This window comes from Malaclemys terrapin, chromosome 4 (assembly GCF_027887155.1).
Source record: "Malaclemys terrapin pileata isolate rMalTer1 chromosome 4, rMalTer1.hap1, whole genome shotgun sequence".
Classification (NCBI taxonomy): Eukaryota; Metazoa; Chordata; order Testudines; family Emydidae; genus Malaclemys; species Malaclemys terrapin.
The window spans coordinates 14,577,065-14,603,918 of NC_071508.1; the positions used below are offsets into that span (position 1 = coordinate 14,577,065).

Here is a 26,854-nt window from a genome sequence, read left to right on the forward strand (position 1 = left end):
AGAACAGGAGGGAGTGTTACATTGTGTGAATCTGATTGATTTCTAGGCAGCTTTGGGACAGTACCAAGACATATCGCCATCAAGAGTGACATTGGACAAAGAGGGACAGCTTGGTGCTGTTGGAATGGGAAATGTCAGTGGACTGGAATGGACTATTGAGTCCTTCTTTGAGGTTCTACATATGTCACTCCTTCGGTGAGGGAAAAGGATGTAGGATGAGCACCGACGGAGTCGGGGCCTATGGTGTCTGGCACCTGCTTTGCACTCATGTAAACCCCAGGAGCAAGGTCAGGGAGTCAATCCCATCCTATATTTACTGGCTAGGCCTTTCAAGTACAAAACAACAGGGGTGAATTTGGGGGCTCATGGAGGTGAGGGGATCCCATTTGTGCCAATCAGACTCAGCTTACAGTTCTGAAACTACTGACTCGTGTCCCAAAATACGGGCAGGGTCTGAAGCAGGTTCGTACCTGGTGTCGGTGTTGCACATCTAGACAAGCTGGGATGACTCAGGAACATCTCCCCGAGAAAGGAAAAGGCCCACACACCTCAGTGCGCCCAGGCTCCAGAGACACCAACGCACTCAGCTAAAATCACTCTGTAGGTCAACAACCCCGGAGAAGCAGTGGCAGGGCTGACTCAGCCTATCTGATCAAACAGGCAGGAAGTGAACCAGGCAGGGAGTGATCAACTGCCCTCTTTGGTACATCAGGGAAGCAAAATTCAAGCGAGAGGAGACCTGTTTGATCCCCTCTGGTCCTCTGCAGCCTTTTTCTGGAGCACTGTCAGAGCTGACAAAAAGTTTTTTCTCTCCTGCTGATAATAGCTCGTCTTAATTAATTAGCCTCTTAGCGTTGGTAGGGCAACTCCCACCTTTTCATATTCTCTGTATGTGTATATATATCTCCTCACTATATGTTCCATTCTATGCATCCGATGAAGTGGACTGTAGCCCACGAAAGCTTATGCTCAAATAAATTTGTTAGTCTCAGATGCCACAAGTACTCCTGTTCTTTTTGTGGATACAGACTAACACGGCTGCTATTCTGAGACCTGTCAGAGCTGAGGCATTGGTTGGTATCAGCTGATTTTCCAAGAAGACAAGTGTCGTGTCAGTGCTTGAACCACTGCATTTGGTGCTGGAGGTGGCAGACAGACAGTTCTGGAGGCTGGAGTCCTTTTTTTAGCCCCTAGTCTGGGACAGTGTGCAGGGAAGACTTTCCATACACACTGATTCCTACCAGCGTGGGGGTAATTAGCATCCACCTCTGGGAGCAAACACCCGGCCTTGCTCTCAGTGGCACCACATGCCAGATAAAGCATTCATGGGTTTATTTGTACTACAGTCATGGGCTTCAGCGCAGGCTAGCCACTGAATAATGACCCAGGGACAAGGTGGGCAAGGTAATATCTTTTATTGCACCAACTTCTGTTGGTAAGAGAGAGACACAAGCTATCAAGATTAAAGCTAGCTCGGGCAAGCTGCAATCATACTTTGTGATTACAGGATAGACATACACTGTGAATAATGCCACCAGGGACAGAACTGAGCTCTTTAAAGCCCCTTTACACAGACAGAACCTTGTGAAGGGTCCTTAATGCAACAAGAATCAGGCCGAAGATGCAGGGCAACAGAGTATCAGGCCCCACAGGTTGCAAATTTCTCCTAAAATGCTTACTCCTGATGGGCAGAAGTAGCATTGAAGAGACTATGGTGATGAGACCCTAAACAGAGAGGCAGATGAGCTCTTTGTCCTGTAGTAGGCTGGAGTGAAGGTATAGCCACTATTTAGCTATCAGCTGAACAATCTTTTACCACTGGAGATGTTTATCATGACATTTAATATCATGTCACTGCTCCTACACCCATAAAACTCTGTGGCATTCTCTAGGTGTCCCGTCATCATGACAGGGAATATTCTATTTTCCCTGCTTTCTCGAAAGGCTGCTCAGCCCTGGTGCTCATTGCTGGCATTCCTCTGACAGCCCATGAGGTTGAGACACTGTATTACTTCATGTCTGCACCACAGCTTCTCCACAGCGTACTGCTCAGGATCGTAGGGACACCGCAGTGTGACTGATAGTCTCACTTCTCCACTCAGCTGCTGCCAGCTGACAGAAAACTACTGGCTTTTAAATAACAAAGTTCATAATCATCCTTAGCATTTCTGTAGCCGTCCATCGCAGGGTCTCAAAGCACTTTAAAGCATTCAGTGAGTCCCACAATGCCCTGTGAGATGGGGGCAGTAGTATTATACCCATTTTACAGATGGAGAAACAGAGGCACAGAGAGGTGAAGGGCCATATCCTGATGGGTGGGTTCCTTCATCTCCTATAGCTGCTCAGCAGCTTGTGAGGGGATGCAGCACATGGCAAGATCAGACCCTGAGTCACTTGGAAAGTGTATGGAGACTGGAAAGAACCCAGATATCCTGACTTCTGGTCTTATCCACTAACTTCGCTTTGCGTCTAGTCAAGCTATATCATGATCATCATGGTAGTATCTGAACCATCCTTTGCCCGTATATAAGGAAGGAAACTACAGCTGCTCAAAGACTAGCTTTGCCTGCACTAATTACAGTTAATTGGGGCATCATGGATGTTTAATCCCTCTATTTAATTAATAAATATTCAAAACAACTGAATTTCTGCCACCATGCTGTTCAATCCTGGTTCAAAAACTCATGTACTTCTCTGCAAATAATAATGTTAATTAATATCCTTAAATACCCAGAAAGTTACTTAATGACACCAAAGATTTGCTGGCCTGGCACTAGTGTGGGATCTGAGTTCAAGTCACAGGGCTAATAACCTGCCCCCCACCTCCCCCGTCTTTTTGGAACCCTATTCACCTCTGGTGTGATAAGAGACTAGATTGCAAGCTCTCTGGGGGCAAGGACTCTTTTTAACAAATGCTGACCCTCGAGTAAGACTCTAAGACATTTCTGTTTTAAGTCAAGGAGATAAACTTAGAGGCCTCCACCCATTCCATATAAAACATGGGAATAACTGGGTATAAGCCCTGAAAAGCAAATATGTTCTGAGTCAATGCTCCCCATTCTGTCTAATCATTTCAACATGCAGATTTCCAGATGAAGGATGGTGTTTTCTTTATCTCCCTGTCTCTGACCCAAATTCCCCTTCATTTCAGCAGCTGGATTCAGCACGGCCACAAGGTTCCTTAAGAGGTTAAGCAAGTTGGTTACAGTGCAAACACAAATCAGTGATTCGAATGGGTTCTGTAGCCAAGTAGCTTGGTAATTATTGCATGAAATATTGTTTCTTCCAAAAATGACACAAACTCCACATTACAGACACGCTCTGTAATTATTTCAAACCAGCTGTTTGGGACCAGATTCCACTCTCCAGGATATGGTGTAAATTTAGAGAAACCACTGAAGTCAGTAGAATTACTCCAGATTTGTGCAGGAGTAACTAACAGCAGAATCTGGCCCTTTGAATCTAGAGTTTGCTTGGAGCCAGGGGCGGCTCTATGTTTTTTGCTGCCCCAAGCTCGGCAGTCAGGCTGTCTTTGGCATCACGCCTGCGGGAGGTCCGCTGGTCATGCGGATTTGGCACCATTCCTGCGGGTGATCTGCCGATCCTGCGCCTTCAGCGTACCTGCCGCCGAATTGCCACCGAACCTGCGGGACTGGCGGACCTTCCGCAGGCATGCCACCGAAGGCTGCCTGACTGCCGCCCTCACGGGAACCGGCACGCCGCCCCCCTGCGGCTTGCCGCCCCAGGCACGCGCTTGCTGTGCTGGTGCCTGGAGCCGCCCCTGCTTGGAGCGGCCTTAGCTTCAGAATGGAAAGTTCCTACCATTCCAACCAATACATTGGTTGTTTAAATCACGTTGTCCAGGGAACAAACTTACACGTACTAAAAAAAAAAAAAAAAAAAAACGCATACAACCATTATATAGAGCTCTGGCTGTCTTTCTCAGAAATATGCACATAACGGACAATGGACTAGATTTTCATAGGAGCTCAGCACTTATTTAGGTACCTAACTAAAAGCCAGTTTTTCAAAACAACTCAGCACTTTGGGTGCGGAGGTCTTTTGGAAATCCAGCCCCGGTAGTGGGTACTATTAACACTTGAAAATCTGACTCCAAACTCTTTTGAAAATCTGCCTAATCCATTCAAACTCACAAGCTCAATATCTTTTCTTGTTGTTAATATTAGGTGTTTGCTAACTACACAGTGGTCTCCTTTTATACACAGTGGTCTCGCAGTCCCATGCGGGCAGGGGACTGGACTCGATGACCTCTCGAGGTCCCTTCCAGTCCTAGAATCTATGAATCTATAAGGATATATTTGTTGGATGCATTGGAGCAATTTGCTGGATGCCTTTTGAAACTATGCACTACTACTTAAAGTGTGATTCTGCTCTGGAACGTGACAGTAAAAGGTATCATACGTTCTGTATGAAATGTGCCCAATAAGCGAAAAAAAAAGTCTTGCTTTCTGAACTGTCAGTCCCTGCAGACTTTCAGTCTATGAGAGTAAAGCTGGTCTCTTTCCATTTCACACATCATCACCAGAAATCAACATTCTGCTGCCCAAATGCAACCCCTGGGGCACGTACACGAGCCTGTTCACTGTTCTTGTACATGTGTAACTGGAACTCAGGCTATGTCTGCACTGGGGAGTCTAGCCACTTGTGTAGCTGCGCCAAGTGCAAACTGTTAGTGTAGGCAGAGTAAGACACTACAACCCACGATTTGTATTCATGCAGCTTTCCTCTGCTTGAAAACGGGATATGCTTCATCAACGCAAATTGCGATTTACACCAGCTTTGCCTGCCTACACCCAGGGCTGTAACCAGGGCAAATCCCTGATGCAGACGGTCTGTTAGTGAACAGATCTGATGATGGTGAGCAAGATGGAACTGAACTCACAGCTCATTGTCCTGGAGCTGCGTTGGTTCTGCAGAGCGAACAGGAGAAAAAGGGCACAACGAAAACCCACTAGATGGAAAGAGTCCCACTGATTTCAGGCCTTAAACCAGTAAAAACTTAGGGCCAGATTCTCTCCTCCCCCACTGGAGTTAATTGGCCTAGCTCCATTCGAGCCAATTAACACCAGCAGAGGATCTGGCTCTTATTTTTTGTTGCACTAAAATCAGCCGATATGACTAAATACACTCATGGGAATCAGAATGCGGGAGTACAAAGATGTCTTCTATTGCACAGTCACATTTCCAAATGAAGCTACACTTTAAATTTATGAAAACTGATTTGTCTGGGGAAAAAATGGCCTCTGCAGTCAATTTAGCCCTAATTACCACGCCAAATTTCAACCGTGTATGACTTTTATTAATTGAGATCTTTCAAGACAAAAGAGGCATTTGGACACCAATGCTAAATTTGGGAATTTTAAAGAATGTTATATATAAAAATCAGTGAGACATTAATCAAGAAAATTACTTGGAAAATTCAACTGGCCTCTGAAGAGGAATTGACCCCAACTTGCTGCGAAAATAACAGTATTTAAATTATGTAACAAAAGGAGTTTTAGTCCTTCTTTAAGTGGAAACCAGAACACAATGGAGCTACAACCGGTGCCTCCATTCGTGAAAATTTAACGGCAGAACCGTCCCTACATTAATGAAGAACACATTTTTTTGAAAAGGCTCTGCGGCCATAAAGTCTCCAGTCTTCCTGATCCTTCATGATTTGTAAGCAGTTTAGCAAATTAAAATTATATTGAAAAGTAAAGAAAAAAAGCCTCTTCAGCAAATTCCCCAGCCAGACACAATTTGAATCAGTCAGTACGTGAAAACTCGCAGAGACAGGGTTAATAGTGGCAATGTTGCAAGATCTTAAACTACAGGATACTCACTCAAAGAAAGAACACCGACATTTTTATCAAGAAAAAAAGGTTACTGAAAATGAATCAAGTAAAATACCTAGACCCGATGTAGATTACATGAGTATTTCATCTGTATACATACATAATTTAAATCGACACACAAGGCATTGCTTACATAAAATGGAATAAACTAAAATATATTCATATATATGGTTTACTTCAGGTTAATATATTACTATAAATATATAACTTGTATATTATTTACGTCAGCTGGGATTTTCAAACCAGTTAGGTACCCAAATCCCGTTGAAATTCAACAGGATTTGGGCACCTAACTACTTTGCATACCTTATTAGCAACACAGATTCATAAGTGCCAATTCTGCAAATACTTGTACATATGTTTAACATTACTATGATGAGCGTCCCATTATCTTTAATGGGACTATTCACATTAGTAAAGATAAATACATGCATAAATGTTCACAGGATTGGGGCCGTAGATTGTAAATCCAGCAGGGACCATTATGAATATTTAGTCTGACCTTCTGCATAGCATAGGCTACAGATTTCATCCACGGATGTATAATGATAACATATCATATATAGTTTTTTCATGGATCATCTCTCTGATACTGCAATATATTCACAATATTGCACATACAGTATCTGTTTATGCTATATATTTTAGAGAACGAGTGACAGTTGAAAATATATACTAGGATTGGTCAAAAATATAAAAGTGCAACTAATTCCCCCCTTTTATTGTATCAGAATTCAAAATTTTGGTCAAAATTTTGATGAAAATTTTTACCAAAATTTTGAAATTTGAAACACATCAACCCACCCTATTACATATACATTGACAAAAATATATTCTCAGTATGTGTTTGTTCCGCTCCACTGCTAAACTAGTGTGCAAGGCATTTAACTCATTACTTCAGTTAAAAAACAGGGCTGGCCACATTGAAGTCAATGGTGAAGCTCTGATATCAGTTCACTGGTACCAGGATTTCACCCCATAATTTTAAAGAAATCTGTAAGGAAACAGGTTTAAACAGCCGAGGTCATCAACTCCTCCTGTCCCAATGATCCATGCCAGCTCCTGAAGTCCTCACTCAGTTTCATTAAAGGATCTCAAAGCACTTTTAGAAACATTAGTTATTTAATCCTCATAAATACCATCGATGCTACACACTAGTTTCAAATAATTCCATGAACATTTACCAAATGTTTGAGTCATAAGTATGGGAGGGGGCTTCCTAATCCACACTTCCCTAACCTGCAAACACAGTAATTATCACTCAGGATTCAGTGATCCAACCCTGCTGCTCAGCAAAGATTTAACCACACCATGCTGTTGCTAGAACTCCAGAGCTTTTTGAATATTATTTATCAGATTCACCAAATAATGCTGGTTATAATCAAATAAGTTTTTCAGCTAAAATTGCAGTAGCTAACCATTTGCATTGTTGGTTCAACACTATTCAGTGAATCCATTATTTATGAATAACAATTGAATTAATCAATACATCAGAGTAGCCGTTAGCTCTCCCTGATAAGATTCATTAATTCCCAATATAGTATTTTTATACTGAAAGTAACTAACATTTTCCTGTGGTTGTCGTATAAATGAACACAGTGATGGAGTATTTGGATTCATTTTATATTCCATTTGTTCGTTCCCTTGCTATCTCCGAAAGCTCAGCAACCCACAGTGGGTCTCCTGATCATTTGTGTGACACGCTGACCAATCTTACATTATCTTGTTTTTACCCTACTGATAAAAGGTCAACAATAATATAAATGAGACAAATATGTCCATGTCAATTAATTATGAATGGTGTGATAAGGTCATCAGAGCATTTTGGATTCAGAATTATTCAGGCCAGCTTTCTTAAGGGATCACTGGCTAACGGCAAGCATCTGTGGTCTGATTCAGCAATGCATTTAGGTCCCAGTTCAACAAAGCCCTCAACTCTAAGTACACACTTACTTACACACTTCTGTTAGTCTTAAAGGTGCCACAGGACCCTCCGTTGCTTTTTACACACTTACATTCATCCCTATTCAGCAAAGCATTTAAGCACTTGGGGTTGGATTTTGGAACTTGTGCTCTTAAATCACATAAGCCCAGATCCTCAAAAGTGTTTCGGGTCCTAATTCCCACTTACTTCAATGAGAGCTAGGTACCTAAATATCTTTCAGGCTCTTTTGGAAAATCCCACCCTTAACTCCCCTTGAAGTCAATGGGATTTAGGCACATGCTTAAAGTTAAGCGTGTGCTTATGTGCTTTGCTGATTCAAAGCCCAGTATATCCAGACCAAAGCATTGAAAGTGGAGGTTGGAGTAACAGCAGTTCTGCCTAAAGAGCTGAAGCTAATAAAATTCCTGCCTAAAAATTAAGGTGAAGTTGCATTTGTTAGCACTTAAGAGCAGTTCGAGAGCGTCCTGGAGTTTAAGAGTTAAATAAAACCTTCAAATGTTAGCAGGCCAGGAAATACAGAATTAAAGCTGCACTTCTCAATGAAGAGGAATACGGTAAAGTAAGTTCTCTCTCTCACCTTCCCCCACCCCCCTTTCTATTTCTTGGCTACAAAATGGCAAAACAAAAAATAGAAGAATTTTATAACTGTGTTTAACAGCTTTAATTTCAGGATGTCATAATTCAAGATCCCCTTGTTTGGTTCACTCTAAATTTTGCAGGAAAAATTCTACCTCAGCACCAAATTTAACCCATAAGTTTTGAGACTGATATGAAGATTTTGTGTTGTTTTACATTTTAGGGAGTCATCAAAATCAGGCTTGCAATGGAAACCAAAGTGCAACCTGAATAAAATTTGAATTAAATCCCCCGAATCTGCTCTCACTTCCACAGGTGTAAATCAGGAGTAACTCAGTTAAAATCAGAGTTATGTTGGTATAAAACTAGCATGAGATCAGAATCAGATCCCATCAGACTAGATTTTTATTATAGGATTTTCAGTTTATAAATTTGTGCTTCAACATTCATAGTTGTGGCTATCATGTTTTGGCCACACTGATTTTTCAGCTGCTCTGGCATTTACTGAAATAATGTTGTTCACCTGTTTTAGATCTGATGTGTTGGCCCGTTTTTGAATATCCGTGCCTGGTGGGGGAAACTTGCAGATTATAGGTCAAATTTCAAACATGCCTCAGTCTTTAAGTTCCATTTCTCCGCATATAAATTTGCACATATAATTATTTTTGTGTATTTGTGACTGCAAATGACTGAATTTATGTGCACAAAATCCATTAAAACTTGATCTTCATGTGCCCATGGGACTTGATCATTTTTGTGCAAAAGTGACAGGATACAAACATTTGCAATCACAAATCTGCACATGCAGAAATAGTGGGCACCTCTTGGAAATGTGGTCCTGTGTGTGCTGAAAACAACTAAATTTATCATAACAATATTTTGTACTTCTTTGGAGTTTTTCATCTGCGGAGCTCACTGTGCTTTACATCTCAAATATAGGTAGTGCAGAACAAATCTATGAAGTAAATTCTGCCATGTTTACTCGGGGGATCTGAACAGAATGCAACTCACTTACATTAATTCGAATGTAGGAAAGTTGCATGTCCTAAAAGGAGACAATAAGAAGAAGAGACTAACTATGTACATATGTACTATTATGATAGTGTATAGGGGGCCCAATCAGCATAAGGGCCCCATTTTGCTAGGCACTGCGCATAAACAGAACACAAGCCAGTCTCTTCCCCAAACAGCTTACCGTCTAATTAGCCAAAATGGACAAACAAAAATAGACCAAAAATTGACAAGCAAAATGTCAAAGGTACAAGCCTTTAGATACATTTAAAAAATAAGCTATCCTTAAATACCTCCACCCTATTGGGCACTGGAGAAATGCACCCAGCTTTGTGGCATTCCTCATCAGTTATTGCAATGCTATAATATAGGTATCTGGAAAGCAACCTATAAACCAGATAAAGGATAATAATAAACTGCTTTCATAGTTTAATTGGAATGATCTTGGCATCAAGAAAAAAAACCCTACTTCAATCACATGTGGAGGCTTAGTTGATCATTACCGTTTTTATAATACACTCACTGTGGCTTAATGAGATGGCTATTCTATGCTAAACAAGCATCAGTTGTTTTGGAAGAGTTCATCAATTCCAGCAGGGCAGCACACAATTGTCTCTCCTGCAAAGCTGCTGATTCTCAAAGAACAGGCTTTAATTACACTGACTGGTATTTGTAGATTTGTACTCTGTAGATTTTCATACAGTTTATCTATGCTAATTGGACATTAACTTTTTTAATCAGTTTAGAGACTGTAAAACACTGAAAATATTTTTCCTTCTCGCAGGTTCCGTTGCATCACTTACTCAGTGAGTCTAATCCTGCCGTTCTGACAGGCACAGATCTCCCATTGCTCTGTGTCCTTTACCCCATAGTCCTTTACACCAGTGCCTGTGCAAAGTGGGGGGTAAGATGCCAGCACATCAGAATGGTAGCAGTTTACACCCACTGGTGTGGATGACTTCTCCATAGAGAATTGGGTATTTTTGTCTGTGTAAAGAATGCAGGATCGCCATCATGTTTACCTGACCCCGGAGCCAGCAGTAGCAGCCGCAGCATTGTGGGAATCCATTGACATTGGAAAGGTTATGCCAAGCATATTCGTGCCGCTGATTCTCGCTCGGGCTGTTTGTTATCGCCACAGCTCTTTCTCAAGCCCCCTTTTCCTGCAGAGCCTCCAAGCTTCCTCTGCATTCAGGCTCCGGTGAGGCACAAGCTGAAACTGCCATTTCCAAGCGGCAATGAGAAGGGGCTCCGTCTGCAATACCCCCGCATGGAGCAGCAGCTGGAAAGAATGCTCTTTCGTCCACCTGTCGCATCCTGTCTGACATGTATGTTGAGAGCTCTCTAGGACACGGGCTGTCTTTTTTGTCACTTGTCTGCACAAGAACCTAGCACAGTGGCACCCTGATGCTTGATCGGGCTTCTTATAAGCTTTTGTAATATAAACTACTAATTAGGAGGGGGCTAATATCTCCTGGAGACAGGCACAAGCATTGCAATGTGGACCAAGAGTGCAAATACACCCAAAGTATTGAGGTGTCTAGATCCAGGTTTTTGGTTTAGCTGCATTACAAAGACAGCCGTGAGATTCACACACAGGGTATGTCTACACAGCATACCACTGGGTGGCGGCATGTGTAGTTACATGCCACAGTCAAAAGCGGGTTGTTGTGTCCACACTGAGGTGTGTCGCTACACAAGTCCGTGAAAGGCTCTGGCAGGGGGGGAGGCAATGGGGAAAGGCTCTGGAGATGCTGGAGTCCTTCACGGTGGCAGGGAAAGGAGGCGGGGAGGCAGAGGGACACGATCCTGCTAAAAATAGCTTGTAGACATGGGATGCACTGCTCGGGCGTGTAGAGAGCCATGTACCAAAAGGATACAGATGTGTGTTTACTCCACTCACCTGAGCAGTGCCTCACCACCTGCTATTTATACTCGCGCTATGGGGCATGCAGTGTATGTATGCTACACGCCACTATAAGGAGTGTACAGTGTAGACATATCCCCAGACACAGGCTCAGAGTTCGAATCAGGGTTTAGGCTAACATCCATTTTCACTTTTACATTTACACGTCTACCCCTGTGCCGAAACACGGAGAATATGAGCTGTTACAATCCCTAGCTCCCGTCGAATGGTAGCAGCTCATGCCTTTAGCCCTGGCTCAATCCCTGGTGTGCCATCAGACTCCAGTGGAAAATTTTCCTAATGTTAATATGTCGTCCTACTGAGTTTCACAATCACTAGTAAAGAATGAGGCACAACGGTTCTTTACTTTCTGTGGCCTCCTGAGAAGCACCTAGGCCTGGTCAAACTAGACCACTGATCCAGATAGTCTGCTATCCCAGGCCCACCAGCGACCAGTGCCAGATACATGAGAGAGAGTTGTAAATCCTCATAATATATCGCATGTTGCAATGCAAAAGAATGCAAAAGCATCTAGACAACTACATATCAATCAACACCAGAAGAGATGAAAAGCAACAGGAGCCAAACTTTGCTACGTTCCCCTCTGCAGACTGTTTTTCTCCAACTATCAACTTAATTCAAGGAAGTCCAGTGGCCTGTGTTACATGGGGGGGAGGGGAGGGGAAGTCAGGCATGATGATCCCAATGGCGCCTTTGGGCCTTGAACTCTATGAATCTATACCTCTTCCCATGGCACATTGCAGGCTTGGCACAAATTCCCACTTCCTGGGAGACAGCATGAAGTGGAGAGTGGGAAGAGAGGAAGGGAGCACATGGGAGAGGGGACGAGAGCAGTGAGAAGGGGTAGAGATCTGAGATGTAGGCAAGGGGAGAGTCCTGTAGGGACACAGGGGTGGGGATGAGGAGCCTGAACGTAATGGGGAACTGAAAAGTTGCAGATACAATGAGATGTGGTCCCCAGCAAGGACTGGGACCGTCAGCACCAAAAGCAAAGGCTCTTCGATGTGAAGCTAAAAAAGCAGCTGTTAGCGGTGAGCAAATTACAGGCTATTAGAGTTGGCTACTAGACGGAAACAAATTCACATATGAGATGATTTATTACCTAAGAACCCAGGTATCCTAACTGTTCCTTGCTCTAACCAGTCCCCTGCTGCTACCATTCGACCTCACTGTCTCGCTTGCAATTGAATAAAGAACCCCAGGAGAGAAACCCAGCCACTGGTAAGAATGTTCCAGAACTTCAGAGTGACTGGGCTGGACTGTGCATAATGGAGAGAGACTAAATCTTTTCCTCCAAAACAAGTACAGCGTAGAGTTAAGTTGATCACAGAGCAACTGCTGAACTGTAGGGGCTGGGTTACTAAATCAAGCTAACTGCAGAAAAATAAAGTTGTTTAGTCTGTGGCTATAATTTCTGGGAGAGTCAAGCTGCTTGTGCAAATCATCTATTCCTGCGTTCAGATGTTCCTCCCTTTCTATTCAGTATGGACAAGTTCAATACAGTGCCATGGTCCCTTTCTCCAGGACAGTCAGATCGGGTGTAATTACAGCAATTCTTTTTCTGTTCCTACCAGGGCAATCCAGGGTGCCATCCCCCCTCTGCCCTGCCTGGCGTTCCCATGCTAGGACATAGTGCTGTTACTGAACCACACACTTGACTGCCCCTCCTTCCCACGCCAGGAACCTGACTCCAGCTCTTCCACACCTCAGCCTCCTGCAGCATAAAATTGACTGTAGGGCTGGTGTCCTTCCTTGTGTCAGGGCTGCTTGGCTCCACTCCACTGTAGCAAAGTGCCCCTAATGCCTGTTTACGTGGCCTGGGAAGATCACCCCTGCGCAGGGGAACCCTTGGTGGCAGAGCGCCACTGGGGAAGGCTGTTGTGCCACCTTCTGTGTTGTCCCTCCCTGCAGCCAGGTTAGGGGGCATGTCTGGGGAATAGAGAAGGTAGCAGCGTCCCCTGTACCCTAGTGATTCTGGGGCCCTTGGGTCTGTTGGCAGCCAGTGTAACTTTCAGCAGCCCTCAGACTGCTCTAATTTATACTGGTGGGCCAGCCCTGTGCTCAACCTGGCACCGAATCGGGGAGCGCACAGTTAATGAAAAGCCACCTATTTCCACAAACCCCTTTCCTGAGCTACACTGTGCGCCCCTCCACCGCAGCCAAGGATGGGAGCGGAGATTTCCCCAATATTTCATCTTCCTGCGCCAGATGACAGCTCTCAGCACACAGCAAGCCCTGGGTCTGATTTCTAGCGAGTTTCATCTGCCCATCGATTTTCCCTCTCCCTTTCCACTCATCTTCAGAGGACGCTGAAACAAACCCGGCTGTGCTCAGAGGATTGTCTCCCAATAGGGTATACAAGTACATTAATGTCCTGCAGCAATGCACCAGTGCCTTTGAGAATAAGGAAAGACTTTCTCTCCCCTCTGTGGGTTAATTGCCAGGCATAGCTAGCCAACGGGACATAACACATTGGTGCTGCTAAACACTGTCACAGAGCCCTCTCTCTGACCAATACTTTTACACACACAAGCCTGAGTGTGGGTACGGGACACCACTGGTGTCACTGAAATTTGCTGAACAAAACAATCAAAGCCATATGGGAAGCAATACAACCCAGCAGAACACAGCTTTACTTTGCATAGCGGCTTCCATGCAAACTGCATCACAAGGTGCTTTGAGTTCAATGCTACAAGGCAGTAGGTGGTAAATGACTGCTCGACTGCCACTTCTTCAGTTTCATGAGCCTCATCTCCCAAGCTAAAGCTTACAGGTCAATACATAAAGGATAACACAAAGCACAGGAAATGTCAGTTACACAAAGCACAGGAAATGTCAGTTACAGAGCTGGTCAACCACCCAACCAACCAACAAAAAAAGTAAAACACTTACCCCAAAAATGGCTTTTTTATTTAAAAAACATTCTCATGGGACAAAATTAGTTTCTGCTGAAATGTTTTGGTGTTTTGATAAAAAACAGAAACAAATTTTCCAGTTTTGTTTTTTTCCCTCCTTTTTTTTTTTCATTTTGCCACTGGAGAAGGGGGCATTGGAAAAGGAAAGGGGGGAAGGGGAGAGGAAAGGGTTCAGAGAGGATGAAAAAAGGAGAACATTTTTCTTTTCAGGGGGGAGGAGAAACTTTTTTCACAAAAAATAATCACTATTTCTTAACTAGTAATTTCTCCATCTGCTCTGAAGGTGGCAGGCCTGTCCCATCGCTGTACTTTGTGTACCAAGAAGCCCTGAAGTGGGGAAGGGTGGAAGTAACTGACTCTGTGAGGAATCCCCATCAGCCTCTCAGGCCAGATGACTGCAGAGCTAAAGGAAAGGGGGACGGATAGGTGTGTAGGGGGACCGGAGGTCCCGATTTTATAGGGACAGTCCCGATTTTGGGGTCTTTTTCTTATATAGGCACCTATTACCCCCCACTCCCGTCTCGATTTTTCACAATGCTGTCTGGTCACCCTATAGGTGTGAGACAAGCTCCCATCAAGGACGAGAAGGGGGACAGTTTCCCTTCTGGGAAGATTGAGACAGACATCTTCTCTAGTGCCAGAAATGTATGAGTGAAAATCTAGAGCAGGGAGGGGAGTTTCCACCAGGTCATTTAATTCCCTGCCTCAGACACTGCCTCGTCGGAGTTGGCAGAGACATCTGTGGGTGGTGATGGAGAAGGGAAAGTGTGGAGAAAACAGGCGAATGAAGACAGCAACAGCTGGAGGGTGCACAGGGGGCCTGCAGTTAAACTCGGGGGGAGGGTGGGGGTTAAGGAATGAACTCCCCAGCTAGCAATTTATGGCCGGTATGGGGGCAAATCCCACCATCACTGTTTGTCTGAGAGAAGCGCCTCGAGACTCCAGCTGAGCTCAGGGCCCAATGCGCTCAGTGGTGTATGCACATCTAGTAAGAGATAACCCTTGCCTTGAATATCTACAGTTTAATAGACAACGGCTGGGAAAGGAAGGATTACTATCCCCATTTTACAGATGAGGGGACTGAAGCACAGAGAGATTCAGAACAACATCTTCTGTCCTACCATAAGAAAGTAATACCTCTCCAACACTGATGGAAGGGTTCCAGGGAAACCCCGCAAGTCCAGGCTGGGGGAGATTCCCCTGCTAGTGGGCAAAACTATCCCATCTCAGAGTACAATCTGGCTCGGTGTGTTTCGGCTCCTGTCGCCAGGACTGAGTGTGTGCACAGTGATTCATTTCTGTGGCAAAGGCTCTGTGTTGACATTCAGAGGAGCCTTATCGCAGGGCTCTGGTCCTTTGGGGCTGGGCTGTTCCGGCTGCTATAAGGGCAAAGCTTTTGTTCAGTTCTCACAAGTTAAGAGAGAGCGGCTAAGTGAGCATTAGAGCTGAGACTCCGGTATGAAGCGGCTGATCCTTTTGATGCTTTGCCTTTGGCTGGCCAATGGGTTGCAAAGGTAAGCAGGCTTCCTTGGCCTTTCCTCACTTCTCTGGGCACCCAGGCGACAGCAGCTCTGGGGTCAAGGCTCATTCCCAAGGACTCGTGGATTGTGGCAACGGTGAACGTTAAAACAAACAGCAGCCAGAACCGTGTGCCCAGGCTTTAAACAGCACCAGACACAACGTTGCTGGGTAGGGATGGGTAGGCAGGCTGAGTAACATGCTGCTCATGAAACTGACAGGGAGAGCACCAGTCAGACCCAGCTTTGTAGGGACCAAGCGGGGTTTCTGTTCCCATCAGAGTATCTCCTCAATGGCTGGTGAGATGGCTCCAGCAGATGGAGACAGAGCCTGGGGACCTGACTCGGAGGAGATGGTGGGTTAATATGAATTACCTGTTGGTAAATGGGTGTAAGAGCGTCTAAATGGATGTAATTCACTCGTGAAGGGGCCAGCAAAGAAGGACGTACCAACCGCCAGGAGCGGGGACCAGGCATAAACTCTACTACAGTGTTTTAACATTGACTTACACCTGCTTCCAACTCCGCAGCTAGTAAGCGATAACAATTTAGACTCCTTCACCATCGCTTACCTCTGCCTAAATTACAACTCACCTCTGCACTTGGTTCTAAGATTCAGGACTACTGGGCTCTAGTCCTGGCTCTGCCTGTGAATCGCCCACGGGGCAAGTCCGCTCACCCCTTTGTATCTCAGATACAGGGCTGGCTCTAGGCACCATGTGCTTGGGGCAGCACTTTTCAAGGGGCAGCACTCTGTTTTGTTTTTTGATTGCTTGGGGCGGCAAAAAGCCTGGAGCCAGCCCTGCTCTGATATAAAGCAGGGATAACACCACCTCCTGGGAGGGCAGGGTTGAGAGTCTACACTGGTGAGCATGTTAAAACACACTTTGGGGTTCTTAACTGAGCACTGCCCGGGAAGTGAAAAGAATCATCATTCGGTCGTAGTCGTTAGCGTCAGTGGGCAAAATGGATCTGGATTTCTCAACACTAACAGCCAGTCTCTGTGCTGATCTACTCCCCATGCAAACTCACTGGAGTCAAAGAGACACACCTTGGTGCCACTGAAGTCAATGGGTTTGGAGAGGGTGTAAATCAGAGAATAACTAGCCCCCTGAGCAAAAGACTAATTTACTCTTGGCATTGTGATCACACCGAGGAGCCTCAGTCCTCTCAAAACAGCAGCTCAACGTGCAGTCAAAAAAGCAAACAGAACATTGGGAATCATTAGGAAACGGATAGATAAGAAAATATAGTGGCATTATGACATTTTCTATAAATCCATGGCACACCTGCACCTTTAATACTGCGTGCAGTTCGAGTTGCTCCCATATCACAAAAGATATATTAGAACTGGAAAAAAAGACAGAGAAGGGCAACGGAAATTATTAGAGCATGAAATAGCTTCCAAATGAGGAGAAATTCGAAAGACTGGGACTATTCAGCTTAGAAAAGAGATGACTAAGAGGGGATCTGATAGAGAGCTATAAAGTCATGCCTGGTATAGAGAAAGTGAACAGGGAAGTGTTATTTACCCCTTCACCTTACACATAAACCAAGGGTCACCCAATGAAGTTAATAGGCAGCACTTTTAAAACAAACATAAGGAAGTATTTGTTCATACAATGCCCAGGAACTCGTTGCCAGGGGATGTTGTGAAGGCCAAAAGTATAACTGGGTTTAAAAAAGAATTAGGTAAGTTCACATAGGCTAGGTCCATTAATGGCTCTTAGCCAAGATGGTCAGGGATGCAACCCTATGCTCTGGGTGTCCCTAAACCTCTGACTGCCAGAAGCCGGGACTGGATGACAGTACATGGATCACTTGATAATTGCCCGGGTCTATTAATTCCCTCTGAAGCATCTGGCACCATCCACTGTTGGAAGACAGGATACTGGGCTACATGGACCATTGGTTTGACCCAATATGGCCATTCTTATGTAATGTCATAGATCAGGACCCCCACTGTGCTGGGCGCAGTACAAATAAAAAGAACAAAAAAAGGTCCCTTCCCCCAAAGGCTTACAATCGAAGTAAATACCACACACCAGTACATGTGTGCCTTCTATCAGATGCCATTCACTGGGTAGATGGGCCAATCCACCTGTACTTCTGCAAGCCTTCTTTTAATTCGGGTTCCTTAGTTCCTGTTGCTCAGGCCCATGTTTACTGGGCCAATGCCTTCTTTCCCCAGGGTGCCCCTGAGGAGACACAAATCCCTGCGGAAAATCCTGAGGGAGCATGGGCAGCTGTCCAAATTCTGGAAGGCCCAGAAACTGGACATGATCCAGTACACGGAAGATTGCTCCGCCGTCCCAGAAACTAATGAGCCACTCATCAACTACCTGGATGTAAGTTACACAGCAAGGGGTGGCGGGGAGGCAGCATTGGGGGCACTGCTTTGCAGAAATCACTGAAAAGCAACACAGGAAGCAGAGAGCGCACATTATTTTGCATGAACAGCCTTGAATGCCCTACATCCTGACCCTTGAGTTCAGCTCCTGTTAAACAGAGTCTGAGCAAAGCCAACAATAATACAATAGTGTGCCATAGTTATCTGTCTGCCCGACTTTTTACTGGTCTTTTGTCCTGTAGGTATGTGACTTGTGAATGTAATGTTGATCCCATACAAAGGTCTCCATTCAGTGTATATTATACACACACACACACACACAAATCCCACTTTTCTCCTAATCTTCTGGGCATGAAGCTAGTGACAGTAGCCTAGAGCCAAGAACCAAAATCCCCTCCAAAACTAAAATACAATCATACAAGTAGAGCAGGGTCCAAGCCAGAAGATTGAGACCCAGAGACCAACTTTCCCAGTGGTTGGGGGTATTTCCCGGATCTGAGGTCTTAGTCTGGCCTGTTATAGTGTCAGTGGTTGTGACATTTGGTTCTAAGCATTCCTAAAGTTCAGGACATGTTTGGATCTTTACGGGGATTCTGCTCAGGCCTGTTCCCGTTCCTGCCAATGCCCGTGAGAACTGGGCCACTGAGATTGTCGGGAGCAGGCCGGAGTCCACAATCATTGTCCATTTTCATTCTGGATTTGTTACCATTTTTCTAGGCTCTTGCTATATCTGGCTCCCGCTTTCCCCCTAGCATCATGCTGCAGTATCCCCCACATGGTGTCAGCCATTCCAGAAACAAAGTCAGCCCATTGCAAACATCCATCCCATAGCTATCCCCCTGGAGCTTGGCTCTGCTGCGGTTTCCCATGGTGCCTATGCCTGTTGCTTTGCTCTTTGTCTAGATGGAGTATTTTGGACAGATTTCTATCGGGACCCCTCCTCAGAATTTCACAGTGTTATTCGACACTGGCTCCTCCAATCTCTGGGTTCCATCCATCTATTGTGTCAGCAAAGCCTGTGGTAAGTAGTGATTCCTTAGCTGTACATTGCTCCTGGACATTGGCTGGGGCAGAGTAGAGAGACTGGGCCTGACTCTCCACTCAGCACCAAAGTAAATCAAGAGAAAATCAAGTGAAGTCCGTGGAGATAGACCACTGTAAATGTGGGGGAAAGGGGCAATCAGCCTTGAGGTGCTTAGAGAAATTCCCCTCTTCATGGGCACCTTACTAGCTTCGCTGAGCCACTGCTTGGCAAATGCAGGCACAATTCAATATGCTCCGAAAGAGCACAAAGTGAATGCACCAGCATGGAACCCAGACCATCTGCACTGAAATCAACCAATAGGAAAAAGGGATGTAACAAAAACGGAACCCCTTTGTCATGCACCCTGTGTGTTAGGTCCTAAAAAAAAGAAAAAGAAAAATACATCTGTTTTGTTACAAGCTCATTGCATGTGATTGCAATGGTACTAGGCAGCCATCCTGGAAACTACAGGTTAATCGAGACTGCAGCCTTAGTTCTGGGCAGCAGTCCCAGGAATTCAGCTTCATAGAACACTTGGGGCTGGTTCTGGGCAGCTGCAGCAGTGGTATTTTCCGGGTAATAGGCTGTGCTCAAGGATCTGGGCCAGTGGCGCTGCAGCTTTCAGGAGTGGGTTGATCAGTAGGCAGGCTCCTAAGGAGACAGATCATTGCACAACACATGTGTATTGTGCCTCAGAATTTCTGTCTTTGCCGGACACCAGATGAGGGAGCGATAGATTATTGGGACATGGATCAGTTAATGTATAATTCCTTAGCAGCCAGGGAAAGGTCAAAGGAGCCTCAAAGGGTTGTGTTGTTGTGTGTGTGTGTGGGGTGAGGGGGTTGTCCGTTTTGTCTAATTATAGACGTTGGCTCCACTCCCAGTTAAGACTCTCAGGTGGGCCTGGGATACTTACAACTGATCTTGCGCAAGTGGCCACTCTGATTCCGAGTGTCCAGCCATAAAGGGTATCAGGCTGGACACCCAAAAATGGAGGGACTCCAAATCAATGAACACTTTTCATAGGGTTGGCCCTTGTCATGACAACTCGGTGCAACATGAAACATTGAAAATATATTTATAAAGAACTGAGAATTGTGTGGAGAAATCACTTACTGGACTATGTGGAGACCAGGATTCCCTTTTACTCCAACCCACTGCTTAGCACAGGAAAGGAATTAGGGAGGGAGGAGGAATAGGTGGCTTTATGCCACCCTTTGCTCTCATTGTAGCCCATGATATAAATTAGAGCAGCCAAAGGGCTGCTCTAATCTATACTCTGCTTCCAATAGCCTCCTCCTCCCTGAGGGCTAAGGGAAGCAAAGAATACTCAGGAGTGCAGCTATTCTCTGCCTAAGCCTCCTACACTGGGGGTGGGATTGGAAGAGGAGCTGGCTTAGTGCTGTTCTGGTAGCAATACACCACTGCCTGGGTGTATTCACCAGGGCCTGCTTCTACCCTTTCTACTCCTCCTTTATGATCTCAGAGTGGAAGAGAGCAGCAGGCCTAGGGTTTAAGTAGGCAAGTCACTTTCCCTCTCTTGTGTCTCAATTTCCCCAGCTGTAAAATGGGGATAATAATACTGACTTCCCTGTCTCACAGGAGTGTTGTGAGGATAAATTAGGTAACTATTGCACAGTGATTTGAAAACTTAAAGTGCTATCAAGTTCTTGCAATAATATGTTTACTTGCAGCACTTTATGCAGCCATTAGATGACTCCATATCTAGCATAGAGTTCCATATGGGTAGTGGTGATTGGTGTAAACAGAACACAATGCTGGAACTCAAGCTCTGTGGAAACCTGTTTCTTTATGTCTACAAGTTGTAGCTGTTTTCTTTAATGAACCACTCTTCTTTAAGACAAACTGTAACTGGATATATGACGGTGCTAAGAATTATTATTCTTTGTAATAAAGAAAATACATCTCTAAATGCTCACATTTTGCTAGAGCTCTTTTATTTACAAGTTAACCTGACCATTCCATTGCATAGAGTAATTTCAATTGCCTCGTTTTTTTTCTGTGTTTGGACAGAACCTAGCACAAGGGGGTCCTAGTTCACAGCTAGAGCTCCTAGGTGCTACAGTTATGCAAGCAATAACAAAGGCATCTTGTTTTACTACAGCTGTGCATTCCAGATTTCACCCATCAGATTCCAGCACCTACAGTGAAGTTGGGACTCCCTTCTCGATTCAGTATGGGACTGGTAGTTTGTCAGGAATCATCGGATCAGATCAAGTCACTGTGAGCAGAGTTTGGTTTTCTTTAGAAAAATTAAAAAGGTTCTACTCCCATTTTCTCTCCTGTCCATGGCACTGTGACTGCAGGACATTATTTGGTCACCATGTGAGCCCATCTCCCATTGTTCTTTCCTGGTAGGGCACCATGACTGCAGAACCTTTCCTGGTTCAGCTCCCAAGGAAGTCAGTGGGAATGGAGGGCATTCTGCACTTCGAAGGAGGTGCTCAGAACATTGCAGGATTGGGTCCTCCGGCCATGCCTGTTGTAAATGAGTGGATTCCTCACCCCACTCCTGACACCACACATACACACACACACTTACAACTGATACAACTAAACCCCACTTATCCACCCCTTCTCCCCAAGTGTGCCTTCACTCTTCATGAAAATAACCAAGACCTAAGGCAGGACTCAGCTTACAAACATGAGCATTAGCCCCCTAACGCCCTTCGGAGTGGGCTGATCAGAATTTCTACCTGCAGGAACTCCTGCCTTTCTCTTTAGCTTGCTGCAGAGTGAACTTTGAACTTTTATGTGCTTGCTTGGAGCCAATGAGACATACCTCATCTAATTACCAAGATGAGTCAGCATAATCGCTTTGCACTTCACAACAAGGTGCTACACGCTGAAAACCTTCCTTTCCTGTTCTCTCCTGTTATGACACCATGACCTGGCCTCCAGAAGACCAAATTCTTCCTATTCTTTCCTGCTGTGGCACCATAAGCGGCCTGTTGCTGCGCCTTCTGATGAAAGGTCAGAAACAATAAGTAGCTTTTCTTTCCCCTCCAGGTTGAAGGCATCACTGTCAGCAACCAGCAGTTCGCAGAGAGCGTCAGCGAGCCAGGAAACACTTTTCTGGATGCTGAGTTTGATGGGATTCTTGGACTGGCCTATCCATCGCTGGCTGTGGATGGGGTTACCCCTGTGTTTGATAACATGATGGCACAAAATCTAGTGGATCTGCCAATATTCTCAGTCTACATGAACAGGTGTGAACACGATTCTGTACAAAATGGGCTACGGCCTGATGGTCAGGCCTTGTTCTCAAGGGAACTGGGAACAGGCTGGGCCCAAAGAGGGCTGTTAAAACAGGAATGGGTTTTTTACTTAGATTGTAAGCTTTCTGGGGCAGAGACTGTCTCTTTGTTCTGTTTGTACAACGCCTGATGCAATGGGGTCCTGGCCCATGACTGGGGTTCCCAGGCACTATCCCAATACAAAGAATGAACAACAACATGAAGTATTTTGGGGAGAAAACTAATGGATTACTGTAGTTTAAAGAGCTATGTGCGCAGTAATAGGATTATATAATGTGAAATGCTTCTGCTAATGGAAAACCCGGATGTACCAAATCCTCTTTTCTCTAGGAATCCGGATTCCTCTGTTGGGGGAGAACTATTATTTGGTGGCTTTGATCCTTCTCATTTCAGCGGGACTCTGAACTGGGTACCAGTCACTAAACAGGGATACTGGCAAATCCAATTAGACAAGTAAGTGTCTGTGTGGGGTGGGGATTCCCCGCAATGGCGGCTGGGGTGGGGGTGGCACTGGGTGAGCACAGATTAGAGGTAAACTGTGTAACCGTTAAACCCTGTCAATTCACAACAGCAGCAATCCAAAGCCACTCATCCCCTAAACTACATGCACTCTCCCAGGACCTCGGTGCCATGATCAATCAATGGACAAAGGGATTCACTTAGGAAAAAGGATGCTCCCAAACCTCCTGCCTTCTCTGGCTCTTGAACAGAGAAGAAGGATGGCCCTGTGCTTAGGACACTAGCTTGGGGCATGGAAGAACCAGTTCCCAGCTCTGTCACACATGCCCTGTGTGATCTTGAGCAAATCACGTTGTCTTCCGTACCCCAGTTCCCCATATATAAAGTGAAGATAATAGTCCTTCCCAGGGGTGTTGTGAGGTGCACAGATACTGCAGAGACTGTGTGTTGGGGGTGTCATATGAGCATGTAACAGACAGAATTGCATCTTATGTTTTGAAAACCATGTCTGTACTGAACTAGGTTTTCCTCCCGTCTAGGGTCAGTTTTCAAAAAATGCTCAGCACCAGATTTCCACAGCACACAGCCTCCAGGATGACACTGGTGGGCAGATTTTCAATAGCTCTCAGCACCCAACATGCCTGGCTCTTGCAAAAAGCTGGCCAACATTGGGGAATGAAAAACAGAAATGTTCTCTCAAAAATAGACTTAAATAGCTCAATATACGTACCTTGTTGATTCTTCATCTCTGCCTAGAAGCAATGTAATGTCCTAGGGTTTCTCCAGAGACCTAAACCAAAGAAAATGTAAAATATTTAAAGAAAAGCCTCACTTATATTTTATGTACATGATTTAAAGTAGCTAAAATCTCCATCATTGATCAGCAGCCACAAGAATCCAACTTTAATATAACCTGCAAGGCATACACGTAACACACTTGCAAAGGGCAATTTGTCCCCACCTAGTGGCTGGGCCAAACAGAGAAACAACAGCCTACTAACTTCTACCAATGAAGAAATAATTCCTTTAGCTGAAGTAATAGAGACCTGTGCTTTGATGCTGCAGGCCCTGAGTTCAGTTCCTGGTGTTGACCAGTTTTTGTTTCATATACACAGAAAGCAATTCTGTGAATTAGTTAATTGTGCTCTCCTATCTGAGCGCCTCGCAGACACCAGAGTAACCATCAAGCAAAGTCTCAGTACTTACTCTCTAACCACATGCACAATCTTATCAGACTATCCCACTGACTCTGGAATGGTCACAGTTCTGATGTGCTCTCAGCCATGCGCTGGGTCAGTGGGGAGAGGAACGCATTTCCCATAGACCCTTTCTCCAATGCTTGTTCCATTTCCTTTTCCCCAGCATACAGGTGGGCGGGACAGTTGCTTTCTGTGCAGAAGGATGCCAGGCGATAGTAGACACCGGGACCTCTCTCATCACAGGTCCTTCCAAAGAAATAAAAGAAATGCAAAATTATATTGGTGCAGTGCCCACGGATGGCGAGGTAAGCCAATGTGAGATGGGCAGATACCACATTTCCTGGATGCAGGAATTCTTGTCTCCCCATGCTAGATTTCCAACCAGGATATAACTCCTCAAACAAAATATTACAGAAATATTTGAAGTTTGGCATCTCTGCTGGAGACAAGTAAAGGCTCTAGGTTTCAAAAGGCCTGATCAGACCCATATAATATGTCAGCATACAGCCCCGGTAAAGAGATAAAGGCACTCACTATTGAAACCCTGCCTTTATCATTATGCCACTGAATACCACATGCTCATATCCTTGCTGCAAGTCCTAAGGCCTCAGAGACACACAGCCTTTCCTATATGTCACCTGGGGTCTCTGTATATAAACACTGCTGTCAAATTTCAATTAAAATCTGGATGTAGCTATCCTTCCCTGTCCCCTTAAAAGCTACAAGTACTTTTGCTGGCCTATTCCCTTTTGTGTAAGACAATTATTAATGTTGCAGGACTGCAGCATTTAGAAATTAACAATATAGGTCCATGTGCTCGTATGGTTGAGAACCAAGTAATGTAGTTCTATCCTAAGTATAGGGAGCATAACCTTTCGTGGGTAAGAACCTCACTTCTTCAGATGCAAGTAATGGAAATCTCCAGAGGCAGGTATAAATCACCAGGGTGTTCACACCTCAACTGCTAGCAGAGCACCTCACCCTCCCTGATTGAACTAACCTCGTTATTTCCACACTGATTTATACCTGCCTCTGGAGATTTCCATTACTTACATCTGAAGAAGTGAGGTTCTTGCCCACGAAAGCTTATGCTCCCAATACTTCTGTTAGTCTCAAAGGTGCCACAGGACCCTCTGTTGCTTTTTACAGATTCAGACTAACACGGCTACCCCTCTGATACTAGTTCTATCCTGATGCTTCTTTGCTGGGCACGTCCCTTACCCTCTCTGGGTCTCATCTGTAAGGGGCATTGGGTGCTGTAACAGCTTCCCACCCAATGCAGCGTTATTCCCTGTTGTACATTTACCACCATCCAGCAGCAACTTAGTACATTTTACATGAAATCAGGACTGTGTTTTTTCCCAGGGTTTTGGGTTGTTTTTTCCAGAAGGCTCCTTCTGATAGAAGGCCACTGACCCATGACATTCACCTCCATTGAGAGTATATTGACATACAGTAGCATCACTGCTAGCTAGAGGAAAGCTGGCTTGGGCATGCCTACATGAGCTGGAATCACACCTCTGAGCTTCATGCCTACCCCTAACCCATACAGCTGCCAGTAACAAGTCAAAGGACTAGCTCCCAGGGTCAGCTGTTTGGGAAGGGGAGAACTGTATTAGGCTTTCTGGCCTTTGGGGTCAGCATGCCAGGTAAGCCGTCCCTGCAACCGGCCCTTGGCCAATCTGTGTCATGTCTGTCACTTTGCAGTACGCCGTGGAATGCAACAACCTGAATGTGATGCCTGATGTTACCTTCACCATCAATGGGATCCCATACACGCTCAGTCCCCAGGCCTACATCCTCATGGTACAAGCGTCTTCCTCATTCTGAAACTGGCATGACAGCATGTGTCTCCAGTTTCCCTTGTAGGCTTATGTTCAATCCAGCCTTGAGATGCGGGCTGTGCTAAATGCAGTCCCATTTTTAGCTCAGGCAGGAAGTTGGGAAGCACAAGAGAGCCTCCAGCCTCTAATGTTCACAAGATCAATTGCTGTTCTGTAACAGTTCGGACTATGAAAGGGGTGATAGGGAGTGTGGTCTAATGGTCACCACAGGGTGGTGGGAGTCAGGACACCTGGGTTCTGTTCCCAGCTCTGGGAGGAGTGTTGGAGCATGGGAGTGGGTGCTGTATGTCCTGGAATCTATTCCCAGCATTGAGTTGGTGGGGGTCAGGTGGTTATAGCAAAGCGAGTGGGAGGCAGGAGTCTTAGAATCAACTCTCAGAGGGGTGTGTGGTTTGGGTACTGGGCTGGTAGTTAGGATTCCTGCATTTTCTTCCTGGCCTTTCTAGAAAGGTGGAATTTGTTCTCATATTCACAATTCCTCTTCCCCTTAGGATAATAGTGACGGCATGGCATTCTGCACCAGCGGCTTCCAGGGGCTGAACATGCAACCACCGGCTGGGCCACTCTGGATTCTGGGTGATGTTTTCATTGGCCAGTTTTACTCGGTCTTTGACCGTGGAAATAACAGAGTTGGGCTGGCACCAGTTGTCCCTTAAGGCAGTGTTTCCTAATGGTCAGAGTAAGGCCGTGGGAGTCAGTGTAGAGCTTGGTTCTATTCCTGGCTCTGCCACTGTGTGACTTTGGGCAAGTAACATCATGTATCTTTGTGCCTCAATTTCCCCACCTGTAAAACAGGGATGATCATACTGACCTCCTTTGTAAAATGCTTTGGGATCCTTGGCTGACAAGCACTACAGAAATGCAAAGTGTAGCAGGAGGCATTTGTGTAACCAGTACAAAAATGTCTTTGGTAACTTTGTTAAAGCCAGTTTACAGATTTTGATTTTGCCC

The 26,854-nt window shown here is 45.1% G+C and overlaps 2 protein-coding genes across 3 annotated transcripts in view; one reads left to right on the top strand and one right to left on the bottom strand.

Moving 5' to 3' along the window:
• RHEX (regulator of hemoglobinization and erythroid cell expansion) overlaps positions 1 to 10,493 on the bottom strand; it is a 28,304-nt gene extending 17,811 nt beyond the window's left edge. The window contains exon 1 of one of the 2 annotated variants that reach the window (XM_054027471.1): positions 10,413 to 10,493. The gene's annotated coding sequence lies outside the window, so the exon portion shown is untranslated. The remainder of the gene's footprint in view (positions 1 to 10,412) is intronic. The other variant, XM_054027473.1, reaches the window with a different exon arrangement.
• Positions 10,494 to 15,638: 5,145 nt separating this feature from the next.
• On the top strand, positions 15,639 to 26,653 carry CTSE (cathepsin E). The gene is made up of 9 exons (XM_054028774.1): positions 15,639 to 15,746; positions 17,941 to 18,097; positions 19,003 to 19,120; positions 21,249 to 21,367; positions 22,154 to 22,353; positions 22,732 to 22,854; positions 24,223 to 24,364; positions 25,767 to 25,865; positions 26,395 to 26,653. The coding sequence occupies exons 1-9, from the start codon at positions 15,691 to 15,693 to the stop codon at positions 26,557 to 26,559; spliced, it is 1,179 nt and encodes a 392-aa protein (XP_053884749.1). The 5' UTR covers positions 15,639 to 15,690; the 3' UTR covers positions 26,560 to 26,653.
• Positions 26,654 to 26,854: the final 201 nt, after the last annotated feature.